This window comes from Eptatretus burgeri, chromosome 16, assembly GCF_056783735.1.
Source record: "Eptatretus burgeri isolate ZD-2024b chromosome 16, Ebu_testis_v1, whole genome shotgun sequence".
Classification (NCBI taxonomy): domain Eukaryota; kingdom Metazoa; phylum Chordata; class Myxini; order Myxiniformes; family Myxinidae; genus Eptatretus; species Eptatretus burgeri.
The window spans coordinates 26,864,996-26,879,940 of NC_140976.1; the positions used below are offsets into that span (position 1 = coordinate 26,864,996).

The 14,945-nt window shown below is 43.9% G+C and overlaps 1 protein-coding gene across 1 annotated transcript in view; it reads right to left on the reverse strand.

Annotated features, from left to right (window-relative positions):
• Positions 1-2,331: 2,331 nt before the first annotated feature.
• The window catches only part of CIT (citron rho-interacting serine/threonine kinase), a 137,823-nt gene continuing 125,209 nt past the window's right edge, over positions 2,332-14,945 (reverse strand). The window contains 5 exon segments of the mRNA XM_085859015.1: positions 2,332-2,530; positions 4,905-5,009; positions 11,914-12,049; positions 12,154-12,347; positions 12,476-12,676. Coding sequence (XP_085715141.1) covers positions 2,378-2,530; positions 4,905-5,009; positions 11,914-12,049; positions 12,154-12,347; positions 12,476-12,676 — 789 coding nt within the window. The 3' untranslated portion in view covers positions 2,332-2,377.

Sequence of the window (14,945 nt, forward strand, 5' to 3'; positions counted from 1 at the left end):
CATTTTGTTGCCTCAGAATGGGGAAAAACAGGACACATCCAACAGTTTGAAAAAATGCTTATTTTCACCATTTGCACTTATAGTTGTGATACGAAAAAAACGAAAAAAAAAAAAAGAAGAAATTCAATAGTAGTGATACAAAAACAAAACAACAAAAAAGAAAATTCAGTTATACAGATGAGCACACTCAAGCAATTGGCAAACAAGCAGGTTTTAAAACCATCGGACACATTTTCTTCAAAAATGATGGTTCAGAAAATTCACTTGGGAAAAGGGGAGGAGGGCGGGGGGAGGAGACTCGGTATCTGGCCTATGGACTAATGTACAGTAGATATATGTGTATATAAATACATACATACATATATATATATATATATATATATATATATATATATATATATAATGTTTGTGGATGATATATCCTGGTGTTGGCGCAGTGGTTAGGGCAGCGGCTTGGGATCTAAAAGGTCCTGAGTTCAAGCCCCGTTGAGCCACTGAATTAATACACCAGGGGGTTGACTCAGCCTGTCATCCTTCCGAGGTCGGCGAAATGAGTACCAGAATACTGGGCCGGTGTATACCCCGGTTAAAATAGGTGTACCATATCCCTGTGTCGCAAGAGGCGACCAGGGTTGCGTCAGGAAGAGCATCCGGCGTAAAACATGTGCCAAATCACTATGCGGATCATACGGATGATCCGCTGTGGCGACTCCGAACGGGAGCAGCCGAAAGAAGAAGAAGATATGTTTGTGGATGATGGCAGATTATATAACACTTGCACATTTTCTAATAAAAGCACATTTCGTGCCAAATACACAAAGGGTGCTCTTATAAAGGGATCTCTGTTGGGCTCTGTGTGCATTGCCTAGAGCAACGTTTCTCAACCTTTTTACCCTTGTGGAACCCTTGAAATAGTTTTCATGTCTCAGGGAACCCCTGCATAAAAATTATTATACACCATTATTAATATCGAGCTCTTTTATATTTTTATCGTAGTTCACGTGGTAAATACAATATTTTTTTTGGATACCTGGTTTAAGGAAAAAATGACCCCCTTTTTGTCAAATTTATTGGCAATGAAAAAAAAAACATACTGCTTGTTTATGAGACCTCACACCGAGGTTTTAATTCACAAAAAAAAAATCTGTAAACACACAAAAAATATCCATATACAAAATATACATCAACCCCGAGTCTGTTTGACAATTAAAAAAAACACACCTCATGCAACTTGATAAACAAAACTTAAACAAATAAAGCCGGAGCAATAAAGGTAAATAGAAGAACTAACCTTGAGAGAGAGAGACTTCGAGCTAGGAAGCACAACGAAGATACATGGACACCGTGCATGCGTCCCGTACTTGAGTCAGTCACTCAATGATACACAAATCCGCCGCATACAGGACGCCCACTAACCAGTGAGGGTGGTTTCACACTGGCGCCATATAGACATCGTTAAATACATTCCCTATGGTTGTTATAATTGTAAATAATATAAGAGGTTGAAGCCTCCATTATAATAAATAATAACCAAGGAGTTTCCAACAATATGCCTTACGTGTATAGTAAAATTACGAATATTAAATCAAACAAAAACTACTCAAAAATACATTAGCCTATTTATTACTGTTTCTCGCGGAACCCCTAGCGACCTCTTGCGGAACGCTAGGGTTCCGGGGAACCGTGGTTGAGAAACACTGGCCTAGAGGGATGGCCACCATAGAATTGATTGTTAGGGTCCATACTAATGGAAAAAAACACCCTTCTACAGCAGGTGGTGTCCACCTCACCCAAAAGCAGGCAGTCTTGGCCCCCCAGGTAGTACTCAAAATATATAAATGGTGAACTTCCGATTCAATGTTTTTGGGGGTTGTTTTCTACAACCTTCAAAACTTTTGTTTAACTTCAATTTAATTATATATTTCTAACACAAGTAGAACACAAATGGCCATTTGCTCTTCCAAAAGTCTTCAGTTTCTATGAACTTTTTAATAATGCCTGTCATTTGGGAGGCTGCAAAACTCACCTCATGTCACACCCCATCCCCTTTCTCAGGCCCCATCCAACAAAGGGGGTGAAAAAGAAATACTAATAAAACAAGGACAAATGTGTCCAAGAGCCACGCCCTAAAGGTTTTGTCTTCGGGAGAAGGAGAAGGAGAAGGAGAAGGAGAAGGAGAAGGAGAAGGAGAAGGAGAAGGAGAAGGAGAAGGAGAAGGAGAAGGAGAAGGAGAAGGAGAAGGAGAAGGAGAAGGAGAAGGAGAAGGAGAAGGAGAAGGAGAAGGAGAAGGAGAAGGAGAAGGAGAAGAAGGCAGAGCTCTTTTAGAGCCAGCGTTCGTAACGCGACACGGCTAAAAAAGAACCTCAACAGAGCTTCCTCAATACCCCACCTGCAAGTTCTCAATCTGGTTTTCCATGTCAGCCCTCTCAGTTTTTAGCAGATCAACTTGATCAAGGGTGTCTTGCAAGCTTTGGCTCAGTCTGTGAACCTGGGTCTTGTGTGAGTCCAACCGCTGTTGGAGCTTTCCTTGCTGGAGACAAAGGAAACAGTACCAACATATATTACTAAAAGGAGGAGCATCCGTGTGTGTGTTATATTATATTTAAATATTATATTTCAGGAACAGCCGATACTGGACAATTGTGTGTTTGTGTGTTTGTGTGTTTGTGTGTTTGTGTGTTTGTGTGTGTGTGTGTGTGTGTGTGTGTGTGTGTGTGTGTGTGTGTGTGTGTGTGTGTGTGTGTGTGTGTGTGTGTGTGTGTGTGTGTGTGTGTGTGTGTGTGTGTGTGTGTGTGTGTGTGTGTGTCGATCATGCTGTATTCTAAAGGGTTCCTGCTGTCATAGAATAATAACAAGAATGACTGCATCACAGTCACCACCTTCGACAACATCCAGTAAAGGGCTGATTGGGAAACGCGCATTTAAAGCACTCTTAAAAGATGAACAGCACAATTGGGAAACACGCATTTAATGTGCTATTAAAAGATTAACTTGACACCTCCCATCCATGTCAGCCTCCACCACAGTTACATCAGAACGAGCTGATTTGTTACACAGTCACAGATTGTCTAACCCCAATATGGGGCCGTTCAAAAATTATGTAAGGCTATGTTTTTTGAGGGAGGTGCATAGCGTGCATGCTGACAGAGAAGATAAAAACTTACAAATAATTTTTATATGACATATGATGAGATTTTATGGGATCATTCACCGTGACTCAACCCAAACAAAGCCAATGGAAATCTGACGCAATAAATCTGGGCAGTGTATAATCAGCAAAGGCCTTCAGGCCTGATGTCTTACGCCCATGAGAAAATGAAGATAGTGGCCATATTATTTCTCTGGGTGACATGGTGGGTGGAATCAAGTGACAAATGTGGGTGGGGTCCAGCAGCTGTCCGACTAATAGGTGCACATTTCAGAAATCGACCCCTCAACAAGAACCACAACAGCAGCAGCAGCAACAATGCGGAGCTCTTGGAGACCTGTGACATGTCACAGGTAAAAATGGTACTGTTGAAAAGCTAATAATCGATATACAGTACTTTACTTGGTTGGAAAGCTCATACAGTATACCCTCAAATATCGCGGGTTCTAATATTGTGGGTTTCTACCAATCGTGGGCAACCTATTGCATTCCGATTTTGTGATCGCATTATTTAATTTAGGCCGATCGCGGTATTTGAGCTAAGATGAGTCATTGTTTGCATCCGCATGTATCATGGACATTACCTGTCATTACGAGCCTTTTCTTGTTTCGCTCACACCGTTAATTGCAGTAATCAGACCAGCATACAAGAACGAAGCTAAATTTAATACAATAATGGATCGTCATCGAACAGGAAATGACATATGGATATCCTGTAATACGAGATCTACAAGATCTAGTCGACATACAACAGTTAATAATGGTGCCCAAACTGCGTCCGCATGTACAATTACCTCCATTTACGAGTCTTTTCTTGTTTCTCACGCACCGTTAATTGCAGTAATCAGACCAGCAAATGGGAACGAAGCTAAATTTAATAATGAATCACAATCAAATAGAAAATGACATATGGTGATCCTGTAATACCAGACCTACAAGATCTAGTGGACACACAACAGTTAATAATGGCGCCCAACCATAAAACGATGGACACAATTAATCGTGCCAAAAGGCAGAGAAAGGTTAAGACATTGTACAAAAAAAAATCAAGTTGTTAGCTACGTCGGCAAGAAGTGAAAGTGCGGCATCCGTGGGCCGCCATTAACGGATCAATGAATCAATTGTGTGTGAATGTGGGGAGTCAAATATCCGTGCAAGGGCTCCTGCTAGCAAAGTTCAAAAGGCTCACTCCAGTCCCGTGATCCTCATATTGAAAGGATGGAAAAAGTGCAAAATGTTTCAGTATACTTCGAACAAAAATTCATGTCCGTTTAATCATAAAAATGCCTGCTTTAAAAGCCCGTCTTGCCGGGAAAGAAGAGGAAGAAGCAGGATGTGACACTTTACTGTCATTTCCAACTATATGATAGAAGGAAACACTTTATAAAATGTGACAGACAAGGAAGGAGCACAAAAAAAATTGTACATAGTAATACTTCTTGAAGCAAGAGAAAAATAAACAAAAGAACAAATAAGGAGTGCACAAGGAACAACCACCACAGCCACAACATCAGCAGCAGCAGCTGCTGTCATAAAAGAACTTTTCTTTTGCTTGTTTCACTTCATTTTACATCCTCATTGAGACTCACAGATAGACCTGCAATGTTTATGAAGAGCAACATGCTGCTTTTTGATTAAACCCATCAGCGAAGTGAAAGGTTGGCACAGCAAGTCGTAGCAAAAATAAATAGCGAACCAATCAAATCATCATCCAAAGTATACAATAGTTCTAGTTAATGATATGGACCACAGATACCTCTTGGATAAGTTTCTGCTTGAGTTCACGCTCAGTCTCCAGCTTCTGCTGTAAGCCTTTGGCTCCAAGCTCCAGAAGTGCCTGTTTCTTCTCAAGATTGCTCAACTTCAGAGATTCAGCATAAAAGGGGTGCGGCAAAGCAATGCAATTTCAATGTTAAAATAAAACGTGTCACATTGTGGCACGTTTTCACAAAAACGAAGAGTTAACCACCTCAGTGACAAATATATGCTTAAGGAAGCTACACATACTAGAAAGATAAACTCAAAATAACAACAATTGTCAATTTGTTGTTCATGAATAAACACAACTCAAGACTCAGTGGTGTACTGGTTAGAACATCCTCTCCGAGTCTGGGAGGTCGGTGGTTCAAACCACAGCCGAGTCATACCAAAAAATGGTACATGCTGTTCCCTTGCTTGATGTTCAGCATTTAAAAGGATAACAGCATGGACAATCGACAAAGATTGGCATCCATGGGTAGGAGGAAATTCCTCAGGAATTTCACAGGTACGCAGAATGCCCCAGGAAGTGACGACATTTCACCCAAGCTCAGTGGCTGTGTTTGTCTCATCCAACAATCCTATGTTGCATCTCGTGTATTCGTCTGTATGTCCATGTCTGTGAGACGTGCGTTGTGAGAAAAAGCTCAGCTCCTTGTCACGTGTGTTTCCAACAACCCCCAAGGAAGGAAACAAAGTGGTTGGGAGTCAAACAAAGTGGTTGGGAGTCAAACAAAGTGGTAATTCCCACTATCTTCAAAGAACATTGGGCATAGCCGTGTGTGTGTTTGTGTGTTTGTGTGTTTGTGTGTTTGTGTGTTTGTGTGTTTGTGTGTTTGTGTGTTTGTGTGTGTGTGTGTGTGTGTGTGTGTGTGTGTGTGTGTGTGTGTTGTTGTTGGCTGTTATCTCCATATGTGGGTTTCAGAAGGTGCAACAGAGCCTTCCCAGGTCTCGAAGTATCCACCTTTGTGTGAGTATGTATAAATTGTTACGGCCAGGAGTTCGGAGCTCACCACGAGGGGGAAGCATTCGTGTTTCTCTCGAACACCCAGTCCTGAGGCCGCCGACCATAGATAACTCCGTGGTCCAATGGGATGTAGTTCTTACACTGCCGTAGCCGCTTGACTTAAGACTTCCGGCCTGACAAGGTTATGCTTCGATGTTTTCACGATACCTTTCTATTGGCATTGCAACCAAACTCAAGGACGCAACCTCAGCGCCACACCTGGTGATCTTCTGCCAAGCAGAACAGATCGGTGCAGCACCGGCTAAAAGAGCAAATCAGGTGGGGTACAACTTCCCGTCTAACCATACTTGTACACTGCGTCATACCAATGAAGGAAAACACAACTAAGACAGATTGGAAAAAACAACAAACAATAATTTATCTCTCACTCACACACACACACACACACACACACACACACACACACACACACACACACACACACACACACACACACACACACACACACACACACACACACACACAGTATCTGCAACAGTGTTTCTCAACCTTTTTTGGCCCATGCCCCACTTTGATTTTCAAAAAAAAAATAATAATAAAAAATAAAAATAAAAAAAAACGAACGCCCCACCATGATTGGAGACACTACAGTATATACTACATATAACGAATTCCCCTTGACGAAAAGCGAGTCAAAGTGATGTAACAGCATTGAATAGATCAAGGGTACGCCTTACCGGTGGATTGGCTCACAAGGGCGCGGTGAAGCAGTTTTTAGTTATGACGCTATGAGGCATCAGTCGCAGCTTCAAACTTTTGAAAATTTGAAAGTGCAAAGCTATGAAAGCAATCATATATTGATTCATTAATTCTGAATCCTCATGCCCCACCAAAATATTGCCATGCCCCACCTTGAGAAACACTGACGTACAAGCAAGAAAGCAAAAGGGCATACAAGAGCAGATTTATCCATACACATATTCTTTCTTATAGCCTGGTGTTGGCTTAGTGGTTAGGGTGGCAACTTGGGATCCTAGCGTCCTGAGTTCAAGCCCCGTTGGCTGCTGAATTAACACCAGGGGCTTGACTCAGCCTGTCATCCTTCCAAGGTCGGCGAAATGAGTACCGGTGTATGCCCCGGTTAGAATAGGTGTACCATATCCCTGTGTGTCGTAAGAGGCGACCAAGGTTGGTGTCAGGAAAGGCATCTGGCCATAAAAACATTGCCTCAAGAAAAAGCCAACCCCTGCACAGCAAGGAAAAATGGCTGTAGAAACAGACATTATTATTTTATTTTATTTCTTATACAATCTTACTTGCACAAGGGACACATGACCATCATTCAAATCAGGGGAGGAAAAGACGAGAAGAATAATTTGAAGAACTCACGCACCTTCTCTCCTCTCTCTCTATCCTGTCTTCTTTGGATGCACAAGGAGCATCATTACTGACTCACAATCCCATTTTCCTCTGTTGCGATACCGCCACCCCTCACATTGCACTACACTACACCTCCCACTCTCACACCTTAGACACCACCAGTATTCCTCCCACCTACCTCTCCCTTAGCGTTCTGGGTTGCATTGGTCTGACGACCGCACCAGGTAATGGGCCAGATCTTTCTCTCTGGGCTATATCTAATCTTCCGTGTGTGTGTGTCTGTGTCTGTGTCTGTGTCTGTGTGTCTGTGTCTGTGTGTCTGTGTCTGTGTCTGTGTGTGTGTGTGTGTGTGTGTGTGTGTGTGTGTGTGTGTGTGTGTGTGTGTGTGTGTGTGATGGTGCCTGTCCTAGTTTAAGTTTAGATTGTAGAAGTTATAATGGGATAAGTCTGCTCTGTGTCTGCTTTTGTAAGATTGTTTGTCTTTTGCAGCACCCCACAAACCCCTTGCTATACCCTGCTGTACATAAAGGTCAGGTATGGGAGCATGTGCCAGAACAGCACGTCGCTGCGTCCACTTTCCGCCGGTACTCCAGGGGCCTCCGTCTGGCCATCCCCCAGGCAGATGCCAGGCCCATCCCCATCTCCTTGAGATGATGGTCAACCTGTTGCAACCATGAGGCACGTGGTCGACCCACTGGCCTCCTCCACTCATGAGACTCCCTCGCTGAGAGAATCTGGTGAGCAGGATCAGAGTCAGGAAAACGAGCCACATGTCCATACAGCCGCAACTGACGCTCACGGACTATGCAGGTAACAAATCTCATCCGAGTCTCTCTCAGCAACCGCTCGTTGGACACAAAATCCGACCAGCGATAGCCAAGGATTCTCCGAAGAGACCTGGTACCAAAGGAATTAAGTCTCCGTCTCAGATCCTTGGTCAGAGTCCAAGTCTCGCACCCATAGAGCAAGACTGGAAGTACCAAGGACCTGAAGACTCGGACTTTCGTCCTCCCGCACAGGTACCGGCAGCGCCACACCCCATGATCCAGTGAATCCATGACTCCCCAGGCCCGACCCAGACGTCTATTGACCTCTGACTCGCAGCCAGCAGAGACATGAATATCACTGCCAAGGTAAGTGAATCTCTCCACAACCTCAACATCCTCACCACAAACAGACACAGACAGGACAGCAGCATCCAAGATGTCACCGAAAGCCTGGATCTTAGTTTTGACCCAAGAAACCCGTAATCCCAAAGGCTCCGACTCCTCATTCAGCACCTCGAGGGCCCCCAAGAGGATGTCTAAAGTCTCCGCAAAGATGACTGCATCATCTGCAAAGTCAAGGTCCGAGATCTTGACATTCCCAAATGACGCACCGCAACTTGATCTCTCCGACATCCTCCCTAGAATCCAGTCCATACAAGTGCTGAAAAGTGTGGGGGCCAGTACACACCCCTGACGAACTCCAGTAACAACTGGAAATAAGTCAGAGATGGTACCACCACACTTCACAGCACTCTCAGTACCAGAGTGGAGTTCAGACATCAGATCGATCAGTTTTGGTGGCACCCCACGAAGACCAAGAATCCTCCAGAGGACATCCCGATTCACTGAATCGAACGCTTTACAGAGATCAACATAGGCTGCAAGCAGCCCCTGCTGAAACTCTCGTCTGCGTTCGGTGAGGACACGAAGTGCAAGGATACGGTCAATCGTTGACCTCTTTGGTGTAAAGCCTGTGCTCTGGACGCTGGTGCTCAAGCAGATGGTGGCGAACCCTATCGAGAATTATCCGAGCAAAGACCTTGCCCGGCACTGAGAGCAGCGTCACCCCTCGGTAGTTGTTGCAGTCTTGACAATCACCCTTCCCTTTCCAGAGAGGGACAACAAGGCCCCTCTTCCAGTCAGTTGGGATGATGCCTGTGTTCCAGGCAGAGCACAAAACTGCATGCAACGACACGAGTGCAGCATTTCCACCAGCCTTGAGAAGTTCGGCATGGAAGCCACAGATCCCTGGAGCTTTGCCCCGTTTCAACTGGTTCACCGCAGCCCATGTTTCCACAAGCGTAGGTGGACCACAGTTGATTCGAGGGTCAGCAACAGGGATTGTAACACCCTTGACGTCCAACTCGACAGTTGGGGGATCAGCCTGGTACAACCGCTCAAAGTAACCGGCCCAGCGGGCCTTCACTTCAGACTCCTCTGTCAAGAGCCTACCACTCTCTGCTCGAACTGTAGTGCTCCGAGGGATGGGCTTGGATGAACGTAATACACGAATTCCCCTGTAAGCGGGATGAGAATCACCTGTCCACAGGTGATGCTCTACCCCCTCACAGATTCCTCGCACATAGGCCTCCTTGTCCACCCTCAGTGCACGTACAGTTTTACGCCTCAGCTCCCTGAACAGCTCAGCTCTGCCATTCAGCCTGGCCCTGCGACTCTGGTCAATGGTATCCAGTGTCCCTTGAGAGACAAAATTCTTCTTTGCCCTGCGGTGAGCTCCAAGGCATCCACCGGCAACATCAAGGACGGTGGTCTTGAAGGCGCTCCACAACTCTTCAGGACCCCCCAAAGTACCCAGACTCCCCAAGTGTCCACTCAGCCTGTTCGCAAACTCCTCAGCTACTCTCTCATCCCTGAGCTTGGCAACATCCAGCCGCGGCTGGGATGGTACCATTCTCCAGGATTTAAGGTGCAGCTTTAGAGTTGCTACAACAAGCCTGTGGTCAGTATTGAGGAACTGAGCACTCCGGTAGACCCTGCAGTTCTGGATCATCCTCCAACGACCGTCAATGAGGACATGGTCAATCTCCTTTGCCACACCGCCAGCGTTGGAATACCAAGTCCAGCGATGAGCTTGTGGGCGCTGAAACCATGAACCAGCCACCCTAAGTCCATGACTTCTTGCAAAGTCAAGGAACTTAGTGCCATTCTGGTTCATAGTTCCTGACCCATGGGGACCAACACACACCTCATAACCGTCCCTATCAGTTCCAGTCGATGCAATGAAATCCCCCAAGACTAGAAGTGTATCTCGTCTGGGGCACTGATCAACCACAGACTCGAGTGTGGCGTAGAATGCATCCTTCACGGTGAGATCACTCACCTCAGTCGGAGCATAAACAGAGACCAGGGAAATGACACCTAAGGAGTGACGAATCCTTAATCTCATAATACGCTCGTTGACCGGTGTTACCTCAATTATCATTGGGGTCAGCTTATTGGACACAGCTCCAGAAACTCCTTGGGTATGGTAACCATCAGAGCGACCAGACCAATAGTAGGTGTAACCACCCACCATTATCTCGCCGCAATCCGGTCTCCGAACCTCAGAGAGAGCTGCAATCCCGATGTCCAAACGCTTGAGCTCAGATGATAACAGAGACAGGTGATCATCCTCTCTTAGGGATAGGACATTCCAGGCACCCACCCGAAGGGACCGCCTCAGGTTAACCCAAGGAGACCGCCGTCTGGTGGACGACACCTCAGCACCACTCCGACACACTCTCCCGCAATCTGACCCAGGGATGTTACCCCGTGGTTTCCCTCCTATCAAAGATTGGGGGTCCCGAAGGCTTTGCCCCAATCCCGTCATCCGGTGAGCTGCCCTGCGAAGGGAAGCTGCACAGGAGGTACTCCCACAGAGTGGGTTTTCAGATTTTTTTGCGTTTTTGCATTTTGCGGAATGAAGGGTTTTACGGTGGCCGGAGTGCAAATCCTGCCACCAACCTCCTAATAAGAAGTGACCCAACTGCAGGAGGACGTCCGCAGACAGTTGGGCACTAGATATGGATGGCCGTTGGCTCACAAGGAGCTCCTCCGCCCTTTGACAGGTTTTGTTTTTAATCCTGCTGGGTGTCCATATCCAAACACCCTCCTCACCAGAAAACCTGGTGGGGGAGACGGTTTAGTCGCCGACAACCCGACCATGGAACAGGTTAGTACAGGTTTACATGGTACCTGTAGCAGGTCACAGATCGAACCTGACCTGTACATAAAAATAAACTCAATACACTGTGCCACAAATTTTTCCTTGCCATTGTAAATAAATGCTTGTATAGAAATATTCCCAGCTCGTTTTTGCCTTTTCCTCCATTTGTCCAGCATGGTTCGCACTCTAGTCTAGCCAGGACGTTATCCCCCAACGATGTTTTCTAGCTGAAACGTACTTGGCAGTCCTGCTTGGCTGCATCTGATCTGGTAAGGTGATCCAGTTTGAGCAAGTGCGTACCGAGGGCGTGTCCCCGGTAATTAGATCACGTGACCTTTAGGTAAACGGTATCAGACGGAGGACCCTAAGTCACGTGGTCGAGTTATTGGCGTTCACGGTCGATTGGGGACCTGACGTGTCACAAAGTTATTCGTGTGCAAAAGCCTGCGATTCCAGAGAGTCTAGTGGGAACACGAGGTAACTCATGGTCTTCGCCCCCGACCCTAGGTCCGCAACAATACATTACTTATATCCAAACACATGCTCATCACTTTGCTTGCATCATTAATTTTCTCAAGTACAATTCCTCAGATGAATGCTTGATGAAAGCAAGTATTTCTTCACCATCAGTTTTATACAAAATTGTATACAGAAATACAGAATTGTAACATTTTGAGATTGTAACAGGCAGCAACAAATCAAAGGTAATCTTAGATGCATTCCTCACAGTCTCAGACAGGTTCTCAGCCTTGAGACGATGCTCTTTTGCAGAGCTTTGCAGTGCTGTTGTTTCAGCCTTGTGTTCCTGCACAGCGAGTTCCACTGCTCGTCGTGCTTCCACGGCCTTCTGCTCAGCTCGGAGTCTGAAATAAAAACTCTGTCCCATCACCAACACCTTTGTGATGAGATTTGCTATATCTAAAAATTCACAGAAGACAATCGATTTGTATTGCACATCTTTGCACACCTTGCCTGTTTCTCTGCTTCCAGAAAGCGCTGCATCTCATGCAAACGCTGTCCCTTGCAATTGCGTTCCTCCTCCGCTGCATTTCTCTGTTGCTCTGAGTGGTGCTCACGGGCCGTTAGGTCCTCATTGAGCGTTTCGAGGTCCCCAATTTGTTGCTCCAGCTCAGTGCATGTCATTTTGAGCATGTTCATAGTCTGAATATACAATAGTTATTGAGAATACAATGACAGAAAAGCAAAGACAATTCATATAATAGATTATAGCTCCTCTATCAGCTGGCATCATCTCAAACAACGAGAAAAATGTTGAAAAAAGGTCTAACCAGCTCATGTTTGGAAATGGTCGCGTCTCGGGTAGTCAATTCTTCACGCAGAGCCGTGATGTCTGCAGCTGCACACCTCTGTTCACGTTCATTCATTCCTTTCAGCTCTTCCAGCTGTTTATTCAGCATAAAGTTTTGTCGGCTCAGAGAGACATTCTCTTGGCTCAGTTCTGCGAGTTGCTTCTCCATTTCAGTAACCACCTGCCAACATACAATATATATATATTTTTTTTCATATACGTGTGTGTATATATATATATATATATATATATATATATATATATATATATATATATATATATATATATATATATATATAGATATATATATATATATATATATATATATATATATAGATATATATATATATATATATATATATATATATATATATATATATCGATATATTATACAACATGGAAGTTTTCTTGAGGAGGTATTTTTCCCTGAAAATCCACAGAAGCAGTAAAGTAATTCTTATTGCACTTTCCAACACCATACAGGTCACAAAAGAGAACTAGAACGGCACGAGTGGAGCGTATAGTCTTGCCTCGCATGTCATTCATTCTGAACAAAAATACCACCATTGCCTGAACACGCTACTATTGCTATTATGGTCCATATACCCATTTCACCCATACAACCTATTATGTCACATAGTTTCTTGGCATGGGTTATGAACGTCATAAATGTGATTTTTCACTCACATCGGGTTATAGATCAGATATATGAAGTTTCAGATTTTTCGGATAAAGATTTCAATTCAACCAATTATGGTTGGAATACTACTTAACCGATGATGTCATCATTGTCAACTTATATATGCCATGAGGAGTTGATGACATATCGTATGCCAAGTCTCAATTTTTTTCGTTGGGTGGTTTCGAAGAAAATGATGTCCATTTTTCCCCTTTAATCCAATATGGCTGCCATACCATGCAATATATGAGGTCATAAAATTAATTCTTCACTCACATTGGGTCATAGATAAGATATATGAAGTTTCAGATTTTTGGATAAGATTTCAATTTAACCAATTATGGCTGGAATAGCACTTCACCGATGACATCATCATTATCACCCTATATACCCCATGGGGAGTTGATGACATACTGTATGCCAAGTATTTTTTTCGTTGAGCGGTTTCGGAGAAAATTATGTCCAAACTTTTTCATTTAATCCAATACCATGTGACCTATGAAGTCAGAGTTATCAATAAAACATTTTCCATGGAGAGTCCCTCCTATGTTTCACATCAATCGGACAAGCGGTTGCAGAGAAAACCATTTTAAAAGCAAAAATAGACAGACAGACACAGACACAAATAGTCTCCCTTTCAGAACGAGACTAATTACAATAGTGATGACAGCAGGAATATTTTAAGTTTCTTTCCATTAAATTTGTTAAACAATGAATAATGTAAAGAAGAATGTTTGACTGATGAAGAAATCTAGCACAAGTCACAAACATCAACGTGTACAAATGGGAACGCAAACATGTGAACACACCCCAACCCCTGCTCCCAGCGCATTTCAAAGAATCAGGTTATGGAAAGACATAACCAAATATTTGACAATCACTGTGGTTAAAACGAGAGAACATTTGTGATTGATTACCAGATTTTACATTTTGCTTATTACATTTCATGGCCTAACACGAAACTACGGTACGACACGTGAACAGAAAACTCGCTAGCAAAAATCAACAACCAAATAAAGCTATGCAAATCAGGTGGCCAAGAAAGCCGAATAGTCCAGGCACTGCACCCACAACTTAAAATGCAATTTGTGCAGGTCGATGATACGCAATAATTATAACTAGAACTGCTGCTTATAACTGCTCGCAGTAATGCCAGGTAACGAACGAAGACCGTTCCAAAGACAATGCTCGCCTATGACGATGCCATCCCACCCCACCTGTTCCATTGACGATGCCATACTCTGCCAATTTCTCCACAAACCACCCATTCTAATGATCATGTCATCCCCTTACGTCATTTTTATCAAACTATATTTCTCATGGCTTGTGGCTCTCAAGAACTGCCACTTATAACTGCAAGCAGTGATTTATATGTGGGCGCTTACAAAACTGAGCCACAGGAAGTTTGATAAGTATGAAGTCATAGATAACACGGTATGGCAGCAATATTGGATCAAAGGATAACATTTAAAAATCTTTTTCTATAGAATTACTTCACCAATTGATGTAAAGCTTCGAATACAGTTCTGTCGGACACTGCTATTCATGGGGGATACTTTTCTGAAAAATGCTGTGAATGTCAGGGTCCACGAAAGTCGGGGCATTGTTTAAAATATATACATACATACATACATACATACATATATATATATATATATATATATATATATATATATATATATATATATTGTTACGGGCTAGGGGTCGGCCGCCAACTGACCGCTCTGACGGAGCCGCAAGTCGAGTCGGCCCGACCGATCGCCCGGAATAT